This window comes from Rattus rattus, chromosome 9 (genome assembly GCF_011064425.1).
Source record: "Rattus rattus isolate New Zealand chromosome 9, Rrattus_CSIRO_v1, whole genome shotgun sequence".
Classification (NCBI taxonomy): domain Eukaryota; kingdom Metazoa; phylum Chordata; class Mammalia; order Rodentia; family Muridae; genus Rattus; species Rattus rattus.
The window spans coordinates 61302123-61318095 of record NC_046162.1 but is presented as its reverse complement, the minus strand read 5'-3'; the positions used below and the strand labels follow the sequence as shown (position 1 = coordinate 61318095).

General features: G+C 52.2%; 1 protein-coding gene across 1 annotated transcript in view; it reads left to right on the top strand.

Moving 5' to 3' along the window:
* The first annotated feature begins 267 nt into the window (after positions 1–267).
* Positions 268–15973, top strand: part of Mpp3 (membrane palmitoylated protein 3) — a 28638-nt gene continuing 12932 nt past the window's right edge. The window contains exons 1-10 of the mRNA XM_032913032.1: positions 268–363; positions 1362–1485; positions 1716–1834; positions 2052–2129; positions 3430–3510; positions 3760–3897; positions 6085–6166; positions 8272–8357; positions 9973–10047; positions 13239–13435. Coding sequence (XP_032768923.1) covers positions 1461–1485; positions 1716–1834; positions 2052–2129; positions 3430–3510; positions 3760–3897; positions 6085–6166; positions 8272–8357; positions 9973–10047; positions 13239–13435 — 881 coding nt within the window. The 5' untranslated portion in view covers positions 268–363; positions 1362–1460. The remainder of the gene's footprint in view (positions 364–1361; positions 1486–1715; positions 1835–2051; positions 2130–3429; positions 3511–3759; positions 3898–6084; positions 6167–8271; positions 8358–9972; positions 10048–13238; positions 13436–15973) is intronic.

Genomic DNA, 15973 nt, shown 5'->3' with positions numbered 1-15973 from the left:
CCGCCCCCTGCTCGGCTTGCTAATGACCCAGTGCAGCCTCTCTTCCTCGATTGGCTTTGAAGCTCCAGCCCCTGGCACAGTGCCTGGCACTTGCGGGGCTCTCAATCAATGTTTGCAAAATCGGATTCTCGGCGGAGCAGGTGTCCACAGGGGAGCCGGTGCGCTGGGCGGAGGATGAGAGGGGCCTGCGGGGGCCGCGCGCTCCGCCCCTCCGGGCCCGCGCCGCTCCCCCCGCCCGTGCGCGCTGCCCCGACCCCGCGCGCCGCGGCAGGGAGGGGCCGGCGGAGGCGGAGTCAGCGGCGGTGGAGGCTGGTGGCTCCCGCGCGGCTCCGGGTCACGGATCCCAGATCCTGGCGCGACGAGGTAAGAAGCGACGCGTGGTGCACAAGGGACCTGGTGCGCGGCGGGAGGGGGCGGAGACTCGCCCCTTGGGTGTGCCACAGCCTCACGGCCCACCCTCCCCAGCGGGGGCTCGGTTCCCGGCCCGCGGTCCCCTTCACTGCTCGGCGCCCGCGCATCCCGTGCGCCTGGCTCCTTTCCGGGGCTCTGCATCCCACGACACCGCCCGCTCAGCTCCCCCCACCTCGGGGGTTTGTCCTCCAGCTTCTCTCGGAAAGCGGCTGCAGCCGGGAGGGTTGGAGAGTTGGGGGCGCAGCTGGAAGCCGCCGAGGGGGTGAGCCCGGCGTGGGGGCGGGGGCCGGGTACCATTCTTCTGCCTTCGGTGTGACTGGTGCTCCACGCAGTGGGCCGGCTCCATGTCTGCCGAATGAATGAATCATGAGTCCTTGTCCCTCTCTGAAGGAGGACTTTTTGAGGTCCACGTGCTACAGAGCACCTGGGGAGGGGAGCTCTTGAGATTGGGTACCTGCTTCCGGCAGAACAAACTCCGCTCTCACTTCTTCATCTTCAGACCGGAGGCTCTCTTTGGATTGGGGGCTGGAGGTGGGGTCGGGGTGGGGGGGTGGGAGGGCGGGAGCTCTTGTAGGCCTTAACCAGGTACTTGTTGAAGGGATATTGAGGCTTGAGTCAAGCACTCTTGGAAGGTAGCAGTAGAAAGGGCAGAGCTGTGGTCGAGAGCATCTTGCTCAAGGCACGGGGACTATGGGCACTGCCAAGGTCAGTCAGGAACAAGTGATCTGAGTACCTATTCTGGTTCAAAAGTTACTTAGGGACCCCCAGCCTCTGTTTCTTCATCAGTAAAATGGGTGCGTTGGTGTTCCTCCTTTAAGGTTTTATGATTAGTCAGAAGAGAGAAGCATCTTTGGCGTGTTAGAGGCACCCAACAAATCTTGCTCCCTGCCCAACCTCCTCCCCAAAAAGTGACTGTCTCCCCCCACCTCTTATTTCTTCTGTCCTCACAGAGGTCATAAGCAGATCCGGGTGATGTGTGTTCATTGCTGAAGATTCCTCTCCCACCCACACAAACTGTAGGGACAGCTGGGGACCTGCCGGGCACAGGCATGCCGGTACTGTCCGAAGACTCGGGTGAGTGTCCTCAACCTGGGCTGCACCTGCCGGGCCTCCCAGGATTGGGGGAAACCAAACCATAAGCGGGACCAATGCTGGGGTGTTACCTCTGGATGCTCTGCTGCTGGTCCACCCTGCAGAGCTGAGCCTGCGGGGAGAATGGCAGGGTGGGAATGCTGTCTGTGAGACGTCTCAAGGACAGGAGGTCCCAGTGTTACTGGACCTTGTTCCTCTGGCCTCTTCCTCAGGTTTGCATGAGACCCTGGCACTCCTCACCTCTCAGCTCAGGCCTGACTCCAACCACAGGGAGGAGATGGGCTTCCTGCGGGATGTCTTCAGCGAGAAGAGCCTTGGTTACTTAATGAAGGTGAACGAGGCTGGCTCAGCCTCCCCATGCCCAAGGGGGGCTCTTCCTGTGCATCCCAGCCACTTCCCCACCCATGACGGTTTTTACCTCATTAGGCAGGGCTTTCCGAATATGCCGCTATGGAGGGGACCCAGCCTATGGCCCTAGGTGTCACCACAACCCCGGGGGCCGTCGTGTGTGATATTCAAGGTAAAGCCAAAATGAAGTGTCTTTGCAGATTCACGAGAAACTCCGCTATTATGAGAGGCAGAGTCCGACCCCGGTCCTACACAGCGCCATGGCCCTTGCTGAGGATGTAAGTCCCAGATTTCAATGTTTTGACTTAAAGTAGAGCACCACACCAAGCCCAGAAAAGGCTCTAACTCACTTTGTCACCCACTGTCCTTTTCCTCCTTTAGTGTGTGTGTGTGTGTGTGTGTGTGCACGTGTGTGTGTCTGTGTGTCTGTGTGTGTGTGCCTGTGTGTGTGTGCCTGTGTGTGTGTCTGTGTGTGTCTGTGTGTGTGTGTGTCTGCCTGTCTGTGTGTGTGTTGCTGGGAATCAAACCTGAAGCCTTGTACACTCTAGGCAGGTGTTGTACAGCTGAGCTGTAGTTCAGCCCTCTCTCATTCTAGTCTTTCCTGAACTTTCTGGCATCAAGGAGGGCTAAGAAGCCTTAGCCAGGGCCAGGAGACGTAGTGATTCCTGCTGACCGTGTGTTCTGGAGCAAACCTGTTCCCTCAGCTGTAACATGAGAGCGCTCCACCTGTTCCAAGAAATGGTGACATTAGTAGGTCAGATAGCGCCTTGTATCTGGGCTTTGAGAGGCTGGCATGAAGTCCAGAATTCAAGGGACTCATGGCGTGTCCATGCTGACTGGCTCCGGTTTCTTGACTCCTCACAGACCTAGTCCCTGTGGGTTTTGGTTTAGCTGTCCCAGTTACTGGCTTAGACCGACTCCTATGTAGATCAGCTAATATCCGACTAGTTAGCTGGACTCTCACCCAGAGAACCCCGGGGCAGAAGACGGCCCTGTGGGGGTGGTAAAATCTGTAGCAGACCCTGTACCTTGCTCCTTCCTCTACACTGTGATCATCTGGAGAGGGTTACATCACCCAGGCTCTGACTGCCAATTTTGCCTCTAGCTGTGTGACCTTAAAGAAGTCCACCCAACCTCTCAGCCCCAATTTCTTCATCCGTGGAATCGCCTAGAGTCAGAGGCACAGACTGTACAGCCAGACAAGGCTGGGTTTAAATGCTTGCTGTGCCACTGTGAGCTTTGTGATCCTGGGTAAGATTTGTACTCTCGCCGGGCCTCATCCTTAAATAGCAAAGTTAAAGTGCTCGTGGCATGCGGTTTGTTGAGGAGACCCAGATAAAGCCACGGTGTAGAGTAGGTATACACTCTGCACATACATGAGTGCGTTCTGGTCCCTGGTTTGATTTCCTCAGAGCCTCCACTGGTCTTGGAGTGGCAAGTGTCACATGTTTCTGGGTGCTGCAGCCATTCCCTCGAGGATCCTTGTGTCTGAGGCCCAGGGAAGAGGGTTTTTCTCCCAGGGATTTCAGAAGGGCTCCCGAAAGGGGCACCCCAGCCTCCCGTCTCCTTCTCTTACAGGTGATGGAGGAACTGCAGGCTGCCTCGGTGCACAGCGATGAACGGGAGCTGCTACAGCTGCTGTCCACCCCCCACCTCAGGGTAGTCACGCCACAGTCCCTGCACACCCACGCAGCTGTGTCTCCTGGGACAGGGGGTGGAGAGAGTGCTGGAGATGGAGTCCTGAGGTGGAGAGGCAGAAGCTTCTGTGTGAAGAATCTGCAAGATGCCCCGGGGAGGGGGCCGTTTCTTAGGCAGGAGACAGGAGCCCCTCTCTCTACCCCTGCCCAGCCAAGGACCTCTGACCTTGTGAGGGCATAGAGCCAGCCCTTTTCTCTGGCTTCCCGACAGGCTGTGCTCATGGTACACGACACAGTTGCCCAGAAGAACTTCGATCCCGTTCTGCCCCCTCTGCCCGATAATATCGACGAGGATTTTGAAGAGGAATCAGTAAAGATTGTTCGCCTGGTCAAGAATAAGGAGCCCCTGGTATGTGCCCTTCTCCCCTCCCCCACCCCACATTCCTCTACATCTCACCCCAACCCAGGAAACCAGGAGGGCACCCTACCCAGGTTCACAGTGAATGACAGCCACTTTGCCAGAACACACTCTTCCGGACTGGAAACAGTGCCTCTCAGTTATGGCCAAGCCATTTCGTGCAGCAAACAACCTGGGTGGCTGTTTAGGGTGACCACGATCAAAGTTGATAGACTGAGTCCAAGGGCCAGATGTAGCTTACAGCTTAATTTTGCTGTTATTGTTGTTGTTTAAAAATATCTATTGATTTCATATGACTACACTGCAGCTGTCTTCATGCACACCAGAGGAAGAACTGGATCCCATTTCAGATGGTTGTGAGCCACCATGTGGTTGCTGGGAATTGAACTCAGGACCTCTGGAAGAGCAGTCAGTGCTCTTAACCACTGAGCCACCTCTCCAGCCCCTTTTGTTGTCTTGAAAAGCAAGGTCAAGTTTATTCCTTTGTCATGAAAAGTCAAGCAATTACAGCAGAGACCCGACCCTCACCTCGAAGCCTTCGATCCTTTATAGACGGAGTTTGCTGCTCTAGATCTGAACACTGAAGCAGTGCAGGCCCAGCCCCTGTCCTAGAGGCTAACAGATAAGCACTGGGTTTCCATTGCTCCCAGCGGTGATGGGCTGGGCGGAGAGGGAGTTTGTTCATGAGATGGAGAGAAGTAGAGGATGTCCAGAAACTTTAGTTCTTGCCTCAGAGCCATGTCCCCCACAGATGAAGGCGTCTCTGTTGCCTCTGCTTCCTCACCTGTGCCATGGAATTGGCACACGGCCTAGGATCCCTCCTGTGCACTCACAGTGTTAGGGGGCAGCAGGGGTCCAGAGAGGAATATGTGATATACAGTTATGTCGGGACTTTGGAAGCCAGGGGGCAAGTGGCTTCGGGAGGTGCAGTGGGCAGCCTCTGTAGTCAGCAGAATGTGTCTTCTGTGCTGACGACAACATGAACTCTGTAGTGACGAACGTGAAATGTTTGCATGAATCGTCAGTAGCAAGTGGCAAACTTTGACTGGGCACTTACCATTTGTGTGCCACATGCAGGTCCCTTATAGGACCCCTGTTAACGCCCTTTCAAGTTAAATGCTCGTCCCCTGTCCTAGAGGAGGCAGGCTCAGAGAGCACAAGGGGGCTCTCTCGGTGAGGCCACATGAGTGGCTGAGTTGGGTATCAGTCTTGGAATGTCTGCCCTTGGCTCCCCTCCCCTCCTCATTGCTGTGCTGACATGGGCCTGGTCATACCTGGTACAGGAAATTGGGAGCTCGTTAGTGCTCTTTTTAATCCGTGAAACCATCTCTTTGTGTATCATGGGCCAAATCCTGGTCCTGATGCTCTGGTGGGGGCATAATTGCTTCCTGTTGGCGGCAGCAGAAGGCCCAGGAACTCTGGGATTGGCTCGAGGCAGGTTGAGAATTCGCTAGCACGGACTGTCCTCAGTATTAAATGTCTTTGCAAGAGACAAGGGCTGTGATGAGGCAGGAAACACTGGGTTTAGCATCATCAAAAGCTCCCCCCACCCCCGTTTCCATGAGGATTGTCTTTGAAGATGCTTGGCTCCTCTGATACCCAGCTCTTCGTGTATTACTTATTTATATAAAAATGTTAATTGCATTTAGTGTGTGTGTGTGTGTGTGTGTGTGTGTGTGTGTGTGTGTGTTGCCATACAGCACAAGTATGGCAATTAGAGGACAACTTGTGGGAATCGATTTCTCTTTCAGCAGTGTGGGTCCTGGGATTCGAACTCACACTTGGTGGGAGATGCCTTTATCAGCTGAGCCATCTCACTAGCTGTGTTTAATTATTATTCTTTTCTGAGATGGAGTCTCAGATAGCTCAGGCTAGCTTCGAACTCATTATAGAGCTGAAGATGACCTTGAACTCTTCTCTACCTCCTGAATGACCACACCCCATGCAGGAGGCCTGGTCCCTTGTGAAGAATGGGTCGTTGCTGCACTGTCCTTCGTAGACTGTAAAGTGTGGAGCTCTGCCCCTTCCCTGCAATCCCCCATCTTTTTATGCTGTCCTCAGCCTTGGGAAGATCTCCACAGATTCATCTTCCGGGGTCTCAGAGGGAGGAATGAAGAAAACTGTAAGCTGGGCAGAGGCTGCCTTGCTAGAGCCTGTCTGTTCCTGTCTGTCATTCAGGGTGCCACTATCCGAAGGGATGAGCATTCGGGGGCTGTCGTGGTGGCCAGGATCATGCGAGGGGGTGCGGCAGATCGGAGCGGTGAGTGAAGCCTGTGGAATGATGGGATCCCGGCCTGGCTGAGCCCGGAGCTCTCTATTCCCACCTCTAGGGTAACCTTTGTGGGATTTGCTTCCCTTTGGGGATTTGGGGATGGGATTCTCCAGGTCCCAAGGTCAATAGGAATTTAACTGAAGCCTGATAGGCTTGGAGTTCTCACTGGGTGATCAGGAAAGAGCTCAGAGGTTTGGCAGAAGATTATAACCCGTAAGCTTGGGATGGTCTTAGTTGGAGATTCCTAGCTGGGACTGGGATGATCCTTGTCACCTCCAGTAACCTCATCTCCTTGTGAAACTGCCGTGGACGGGAGTATATTCGTGACCCGGATTAGTCTGGGTGGAAAACAAGTTGGTAGTCATCAGTGCATGGGAAATCTGGTAGGCGGGTGTCTTAGTTAGGGTTTTACTGCTGTGAACAGACACCATGACCAAGGCAACTGTTATAAAAACAACATTTAGTTGGGGCTGGCTCACAGGTTCAGAGATTCAGTCCAGTATCATCAAGGTAGAAGCAGGGCAGCATCCAGGCAGGCATGGTGCAGGAGGAGCTGAGAGTTCTACATCTTCATCCAAAGGCTGCTAGTGGAAGACTGGCTTCCAGGCAGAGGGTCTTAAGCCCATGCCCCCTGTGACACACCTATTCCAACAAGGCCACACCTTATAATCATGCCACTCCCTGGGCCAAGCATACAAGCCATCATGGCGGGCTTCTTAGTGGAGGGGGATGTTCCCCTCCAGGTCTGGGGAACTAGACTTTCCCAAACACCAATGAGCACAGCGGTAACATCTGATAGACTGGTTCAGAAATCTGCGCTGTTAATGGTGCTGATGCTGGCCCAGTGCCCGCTCAGAGCAACAAAGAGAGGCCAAATTATGTCAGGACCCTTGTCATTAGAGTAGTGGCTAAGTAGTACTGTGTGTGGTGGCACTTGTGCCTGGGAGCTGCTTGGGAAAAGGGATGTTTCAAGGATGAGTCCTTGCATACAAGAGATGAAAACCAGCCCGGACACCATAGCAAAAGCCTGTTGAAGTAAATAAAGCCAGCTTGAGTGCCCAGCTAAGCCGGTAGGAGGCTTGTCCAGAGTGCACGGAGCCCTGGGTTCCATCTGCGGCGCTGCATAAAACCAGGCGTGGTGGAGCCCACCTGTGATCCCAGCACTCGGTAGGTGGAGGTAGGAGGATCAGGAGTTCGAGGTCATCCTCTGCTACAGAGCGAGTGTGAGGTCAGCTAGGCCACCTGAGTCAGTAGATAGATAGACAGACAGATGGATGGATAGATGAACAGATGGATGGACGGACAGATGGATGGATGGATGGATAGAAAGATTGAGACAGACAGAAACAGATGATAGGTAGATATATAGGGAGATACATAGATAACTGGGTAGATACATATATACATACATACGTAGATGGTAGGTAGGAGGATATATAGATAGAAACATAGATGGGTAGATACGTATGTATGGTACACACACACACACACACACACACACACACACACACACACATGCAGACATACTGATGCCTTTAAGTTTCTTTACTAAGACTCAAGAGGGGTATTCTTGGAGTGTGTCTCCAGTCCAGGAAAGTAAAGAGATAGGGACTGGGAAGAGAGCTCAGTTGGTAAAGTGCTCGCCGCCCAAGCATGAAGCCCTGAGTTTGATCCCCAGAACCCATGTAAAAACCCAAGTGTGCTCACATGGGCTTGTAATCCCAGAGCTAGGCAGGTGTTGATCAGTGATCCCAGACCCCAGTGAAAGCCCCCATCTCAAAGAACAGTGGTGCCTGAGGTATGCATGTACATGTGCATACAAGTACACACACCTCTGTATACCTCTTTGTCTGTGTACCTGCATACATATGAACACACGCACATGCACAGCAAGCAGAGATGTGGCAGGAGAAATGCAGCTTTCTATGCTGAGGCCCTGCGTGTGTTTGCTGCTCATTACTCCTTGTGGTGTGGCCGTTTAGCAGGACTGGTATAGATGCCTGGCTCTCAGATGTACCTTGTACATGGGGACCTCCCCGACAGTGCCAGGACCGTTCTAGTGCTGAGCCGACCTCCATCTCTGTGTCTCCTAGGTCTGGTCCACGTTGGTGATGAGCTCCGGGAGGTGAATGGGATCACCGTCCTGCACAAACGTCCAGACGAGATCAGCCAAATTCTGGTCTGTATAGCATACCTGCAGGGAGGGAGGTCTTCAGAGACGCAGAGCAGGGGGCCTCCCAGAGCCAGGGCAGACCTGCCTCTGCTCCCCAGTTTGTGTGAGGATGGGGCAAGCAAAATGGTTTCCAGTTCACCTGCGTCTCTCTCTCTGCTCTTCTCTTCAGCATGTGTTTCCTCTTCCTTCACCTACGCTCCCTGGGAACCCTTCTGAGTCTTGGGTTTATCCTGGTCCAGCTGACTTTCAGTCTCCTTCTAGGCAATTTAGGGAGAAAAAGGGCTTTTCAACTTCTGCCTGGTTGTCATTAGCATTGAAGAAGGGTAAAGTACTTTATAACAGAGAGAAGATTGAGGGATGAAAACAAACCCCTCATATTTAGTGAGAGTGAACTTCTGTGTCATTGGGAGGGTAATCCCGTTCTTCCTCCCGGGCTCTGATACTGAGGGAAGGGAACCTCCTAGAAAGGTAGGAGTGGCCTGAGACGAGAGCCCTCTGGTGGAGTGGGACCAACAAGGAAGTACTAATCAGGCAGGACCTAGGACCTAGGATAAGTAGACTGAAGTTGGTTATGAAAATAGCCACAGAGGGGCAGGAGAGATGGCTCAGCGGTTAAGAGCCTTGGCTCCTCTCCCAGAGGACCCAGGTTCAATTCCCAGCACCCACATGACAGATGACAACTGTCTATAGCTTCAGTCCCAGGTGATCTGAGGCCCTCTTCTGGCCTGTATAGGCACCAGGCATACAAATGGTATATAGATATGCAGGCAGAACTCTCATATACATAAAAGTTAATTAATTAAAATAAATAGAAATTTAATAAAAATAAGTAGGGGGGTGGAGAGATGGTTCAGCCTTAGTAAAGAGCACTGACTGCTCTTCCAGAGGACTTGAGTTCAATTCCCAGCAACCACATGGTGGCTCTCAACCATTTGTAACGGGGTCCAGGTGTGTCTCTCTTCAGGTGTGTCTGATGACAGCTGCCATATACTGGTATACATAAATAAATACATCTTTTTAAAAAAAATTTGTATATATTCCCAAAGAACATCAAGAAAGGGAGGTCTTAGGACCCCTGAGGCCTGGAGCTGTGGGGAGCTGGAATTCAATGTGTGCCTGTCCTGAGTTCTGCCTAAAACCATCACCCTCTCTGTCCCATTGAAAAGCAGTGTATTTTTTTTTCCTTACTTGCTCTAGCTCTGGCACTCAATCTTAATTATCATAGGTCAATATTGATGTGTATATGAATATGCATACCTCTCTCTGTATGATTTACTTTAGTTTTATTAATTATTAATTTAATTTTTTGCCTCTATGTATGTCTGTGTGAAGGTGTAGGGTCCCTGGAACTGTAGTTACAGCTCCTATGTGGTTTCTGGGAATTGAACTCAGGTCCTTTAAAAGGGCAGTCGGCACTCTTAACCGAGGAGCCATGTCTCCAGCTCAGCTGCAATGCTCAGTTTCCTTCTAGCAAATTCCACCAGGGTGGAGGAGTGGAAGCTGCCATTCTGCCTTTCATTCTGAACACCCAGCCATTATCAGGCCTGGGAGAAAGGAAGTAAGCCTGAGACTCACAGAACTGGGCTGGCAAGCCATGGGCCTCTGTTCTCTCTCCCTTCAGGCCCAATCCCAGGGATCCATCACCCTCAAGATCATCCCTGCCACCCAGGAGGAAGACCGCTTCAAAGAGAGCAAGGTATGGGGAGGCGTGGGGAGCCTTCTCTGCTGGGCCAGGCTGGGTGTTCTGAACCATGCCCCGCTTTGGGCAAAGCCACGGGAACAGCTTGTGTATCTAACCGTGGTCACCTGTCTCCAGCCAAGGACTTTAATAGTCCTAGTGACTCACTGTACCCTGCTGTCTGGAAACAGGATTTTACATGACATGCTAACAGAAAACAAGCTTACTGTAATTGAAGTAGAAAATCTGGGCCATGGAGACGAGAAGGTGACCGAGGACCTGAATCCGGGACTAGTGTAGTAGCTGCCGTTGGCTTGGCTGTTTGCTGTGCCTACCTTTGGTGGTGACCTCTCTGGGCTGGGTTCTCTGCCATAGGGTTCTGACTGTGGAAAGGGAGTGTCAGCTATTCCGGGGACTGTCGGACAAGTGTCTCGAGAACCGTGTGGCCCAAGAGCCTGGAAGAGGCTGTAGGGCCAGAACTATCTACCTCAAAGGCATTTTGGATTGGGTGCTGGCGGGGGTGGGGAGGGTGGGGGGGTTGGAGGGAGGGAAGGTTGGAGCATCAAAGAGGTCGGGCCAAGACACCTGTTAGGCAGGGGCTCGGAGGTCTGTGGTGGAAAGCGCATTTGGGGGATCTTGAGACAGTGTAGTAGGGTTGAGGGTCAGACGGGAGGGCTGTTGCTGGGGATGCGGGTTCAGTGTGAAGTACTCAGCTAGTTTGGGTCTCCCTGGCTGGCAGAAGGGTTTGAAGACAGATGATCTACTTGGTGGGAAGTGACTCTAAGCTGCATCAGTAGGGAGGGGAGGGGTGGGGAGGGGAAGGGCAGGCCATCCTACAGAGAGCAAATGCTACCCAGAAGTCACCACCCACTGAGGGTGCCCGGTGCTTAATCCTGAATGGGTTTTTGGGATCAGAACAGGCGGTGTTGTTCTTCCCAGCCAAGGGCTGGGGAGATTTGTGCAACAACTCCTACCAGGCCTGGGAGCTTTGTTCTTTTGTAGTTCCTGGCTGCTAGATTAGAGCCCAGCAGCCACGGGAAGTAGGTCCTTAGGCAACGAACGGGCTGCAGGTGGTAGCCATTGAAGTCGGCCAGCCAGCACTAAAGTGGCACAGCCCTGGGGATAGGAGGACACCCCAAAGCCCCAGAGACAGCCCCGTCATGGTGAGGAGGCCTGTTTATTGGCTGTGCCAACACAGCGTGCACGTGGAGGTCAGATGAGAAATTACAAGGGTCAGTTTGCTCCTTTTCCAATGTGGGGTTTGGAGATTGAACTCAGATCATCCGCTGTGGCAGCAGGTGCCCCCTGCTGAGCCGTCTCTCCTGCCTGGGTGAGAGCTTAGCTTCCGGTGTTCCTGTGTGTTCCTCAGGGAAAGGATTGATCCAACCACAAACGCTTTCAGAGAGCTCTCTGTGTAACCCCTGGAGGACAGGGGAGTGGGTGGCAGCCAGGGGCAGGGAGGCACAGAGCGCTGTTGTGGAAGCCCAGGGAGATTATTAAGAATAACAGAGGAGGGGCTGGACAGATGGTTCAGCGCTGACTGCTCCTCCAGAGGACCCCGGTTCAATTCCCAGCACCTACATGGCGGCTCACACCCTCACGCAGACCTACATGCAGGCAAAGACACCAACGGGCAGGAAATAAAATGTAAATAACTTTCAAAGAGTCAGAGGCTAGCGAGGATGATCTCCATTTGATTTTATCCTTTTGGACTTCAGTTCTTGGGCATAAGGTGGAAAGGGAAACAGAATGAGGTTGGCACTCTCCATCGGGCTGGAAGGGAGTGGGCCAACCCCAGCCACCCTGTACTGAATGCTTGAAAGAAGGCCCAGGACAGCCTCTGGCCCAGCGCAGATCTGAGCGCTTTGTTGGTGAAGGACTCGCTGGCCTCTTGTTTTGTAACCAGTGAAGGGACAAGCTGTTCATGACTGCTTCTTCCTAGCACTCTTGGACTAAATCCCAGGGCATAAGTGATATTGACCTGTAGCATCCTGTAGGCTTCATACAGGGAGAGAGCGTGGTACCCAGTCCCTTAGCCCAGTCCTCTTAAATCTTTTTCCTCTTGACCCACTGCTCCATCTGGGCAGCCACCCACTGCTCTAGTGTTGGTATCTGGGTGAGGGTACTTGTCCCTACCACAGAGGCCCAGGAAGTTCTTACTGCGGTCTAGCTTAATCTTTTGTTCTGGGCACATGAGGGACTCTCTCACATGTGAAGGTGACCTTTGATCTCTCCTTTTTTATTTGCCACCGAAATAACGGGCCTAGATAGTCTAGAACTAACCGTGAAATCAGTTGATAGCATTGGGAGACGAGAGAATCAGGAAGTGGGAAGCAGCTCCCTGTCCAGTTCCTTAAAGAGACATGGCCAAGAACATGGTGGATAATCGAGGTGGAGCTGTCAAAACTGTGGATGTCAGTTACCGACACGGGATGGGAGGACGAGGTTGGCCGCAGTGGTTTTGTTGACATCTGAGCTCCTTCCTCTGAGGTCCTCTGGGGTCTTTACTCGCATAGATGGGGCCCTGAGTTCACCATGCAGTAAAAGTAATAGCAGGTTACAAGTTGTGCCTGCCTTTGCTTTCTGGGTCGGGGATTAGTTGTTAATTTAGTGTAGCTGAGGCTCCAAGCAGGGCGGATCAGGTCCACAGGGAAATGCTTCGTTGCCTAGAGAAAGTCAGATGTGGAGGTTATCTGTTCATTTTCTGCTTTCTTTTTCTTTTTAACATTCATTTTAATTAATTGTGTGTGTGTTGCACGTTCACATGCACATGTGTGCATGCCACAGTGTACACATAGAAGCCAGGGGGCTGGCTGTAGGTATTAGTTTTCTCCCGAGGAGGAAACCGGGGGATTGAACTCATGCTGTCAGGCTTGCATCCGATGCGCCTTTGCCCAGTGTTTGGATTTGGTTTTGGGACCGGGGTTAGAACCACGGTCTCGGGGTGGAACCAGGGTCTCATACATGCTAGACGAGCACATTGTACCCATGAGCCATGTCCCAACCACCCATTGCCCCATTACCCGTGGATTTCCTGATTGGAACATTTCCCCGTGGAGGAAGAACACTAGGAAACAAATGCAAGGTGTCTCTAACTAGCTTTCTACTCTCGGGGACACGTGCGTTTTCTCACTTTGAATGGTCGCTGTCCTTGCCCCGCCTATGCCCTTGTACAGAAGGGTCCCCTCACTGCAGCCCTTGCCATGCAGGTGTTCATGCGTGCCCTCTTCCACTATGACCCTCGGGAGGACCGTGCCATCCCCTGCCAGGAGGCAGGCCTGCCCTTCCAGCAGAGGCAGGTCCTGGAGGTGGTGAGCCAAGATGACCCCACCTGGTGGCAGGCCAAGAGAGTGGGAGACACCAACCTTCGAGCTGGCCTCATTCCCTCCAAGCAGTTCCAGGAGAGGTAGGATTGGGGTGCTACTGTAATGGGGTGGCTGGTGGTCCAGGTACGTGGAGACCCCTTGGGTCTCTGCCACGTCTGTCATGGGGGAGCCCGCTGAGGTAAATACTGTTGTTCCTGTATCTCTGTGAGTTCTGGCCCCATAGCCAGTGAGACAGACAGATGAAACTTAAATAAGTGTAAGGACATTTACTTTCTTTTTCACTTTGGGGAATCTAAATCTAGAACCTGGCTAGGCAGGCATGCTAGCACCCAGTTTCCGGCTCCCAGCCTCCTGTTTCTCTTTTGTTTTTTGAGACAGGGTCTCACTAAGTTGCCTAGGCTGGCCTTGAACTCATTCTGTAGTCCAGGCTAACTTGATTTGCAATCCTTCTGCTTCAGCCTCCCTACAGGGCTCCCATCAGGCCCAGATGCACATTTGAACTAAGTTAATGCATACAGTTGTCCCTTAGCATACTCCAGGATGGCTTCTAGAACCTTCTCAATAAGTGCTTAAGAATAGAATGGTGCATAGAACGATGCTGCATTTGCATAGAGCTCTTCCGTCCCACATCCTCCTGGTGCTATGACTCCGTTGTGGTGGTTGGGTTGCCAATGGTTTTCCTAGGCTCATATATTTGAACGCTTGTCTCCAGTTGATGGAACTATCTAGGAAGGATTAGAAGGTGTGGGCTTTTTTTGGAAGAAGTGTGTGACCAGGGGTGGGCTGTGAGGTTTCAAAAGCCAATGCCATTCCAAGTTAGTTTTCTCTGCCTTGTGCTTGTGGATTGAGATATGAGTCCTCAGCACTGCTCCAGTACCATGCCTGCCTGCCCGCCTGCCTGCCTGCCACCATGCTCCTCACTACGATGGGCATAGACTCTAATCCTCTGGAACTGTGAGCCCCAAACTCTTTCTCCTATAAGTGGTCTCCATCATAGCATCTTACCACAGTGATAAAAAAGGGACTAAGGCACCCACTCAGTATGTCACGTGACAGATAGGTACCCTATACTGTGCAGGGATGATGAGAAGAGTCACTATACATTCGGTATAGGCACAGGTTGTTTGTTTGTTGTTCCCAGTATTTTCATGCTGTCATTGGCCAGATCTGCAGATGTGGAGCTCATAGTCACAGACCAATGATACCTTATAATATAAACTAACAGAAAGTTAAGCATTCAGAAGACGGAGACTAGGAAAGAAAGTATTGCCCACAGTCTTGCCTGTGTCCAGAGACCACAATGTGTGATCCTGCTGTGCTATCTCTGTGTGTGTTGCACGCAAAATTTTTTTTTAGCTTGAGACTTTGACATTAGCATGTCCTAAGCTTACAGAGTTCTCATTTATAATCTTAACGGCTGTGTAATATTTCATTAGGCATGTACACTTGATTGTAAGCTGCTGGTACTTGTTAGCATCGGTCTGGCTTGTGTTGTATGTCCTTGAAAAATTATTTATTTCATGTCTCTGGATGTGTGTTATGTGCACGATGTGCATGCGGTATCTGGGGATGTCAGAAGGGGGCGTTGGATAGCCCAGAACTGGAGTTACCGGTTGTCGTGATTTGCCGTGTGGTGGCTTGGGAGCAAACCTGGGTCCTCTGGAAAAGCAGCCAGTGATCTTAACCACTGAGCCATCATCTCTCCAGCGCCGTGTTGCCATTTTTATTCATTTATTGTTGTTGCTGCTGCTGCTGTTTTGTTATATTATGATTATGATTATTATTATTATTATTATTATTATTATTATTATTATTGGTGGTAGTAGTAGTAGTAGTAGTATTGTTTTGAGACTGCGTGTTGCTCTGTAGTCTAGGCTGACCTTGAACTTGTGGCAGTCCTTCTGTCTCAGCTCTTGAGTGCTGGGACCACAGGTGCAAGCCAGCATGCTTGGCACTTGTGTTCGGCATCCGAGCCTTGCTGTGAACCCTTGCTTTGCTTCGAAGGAGCTCACAGTGCAGAGGTAGAGCCAGCCCTTCCTCTAACACACATCTCACGCAAAGGTGGCTGGTGTGAGGGACGTTTTCTTTGTCATCTCCTCCCAGGAGCGTCCCCCCTCATCCAGGCATGCACTGAAGGAAGGCTTCACAGAGGCAGGGTCATGCCTGAGCACTTCCCCGTGACGCCCCCTCAGGTGGGCTCCAGTTTTTTCCTGTTACAGGAAGGGTCTTCAGAGTTCATGTTTTCTTAGGCTAGACTTGCAAAAGGGTAAATTCTGCGTTGTAGCAGGCGGGGTCAGATAGGACCGTACCACCTCCCCTGTGGGTTGTGGCTCTCAGCGCATCCCTTAATGCACAGAATGAAGTGGCGCTTGGCAGACCGCTGTGGGTGGGTCACTTGCTCAGTGGTCCTCTTGCTGTGGACTCGAGGCTGAGGTGTCTGCATTAGGAAACCCTTAGGCTTTACCCTCAATGCACAGAAGCAGAAACTCCAGGTTGATCTTGGATCAGTGTCCTCACGGGTATCCCAGGGGAGTCTGAGGTCTGAGGGTTGCTGGTGTTTCCTCAGGGACCCCGAGTCCGAGTTGTGATTTTGGCTTTGCAGGCCTTACTGCCTTAGA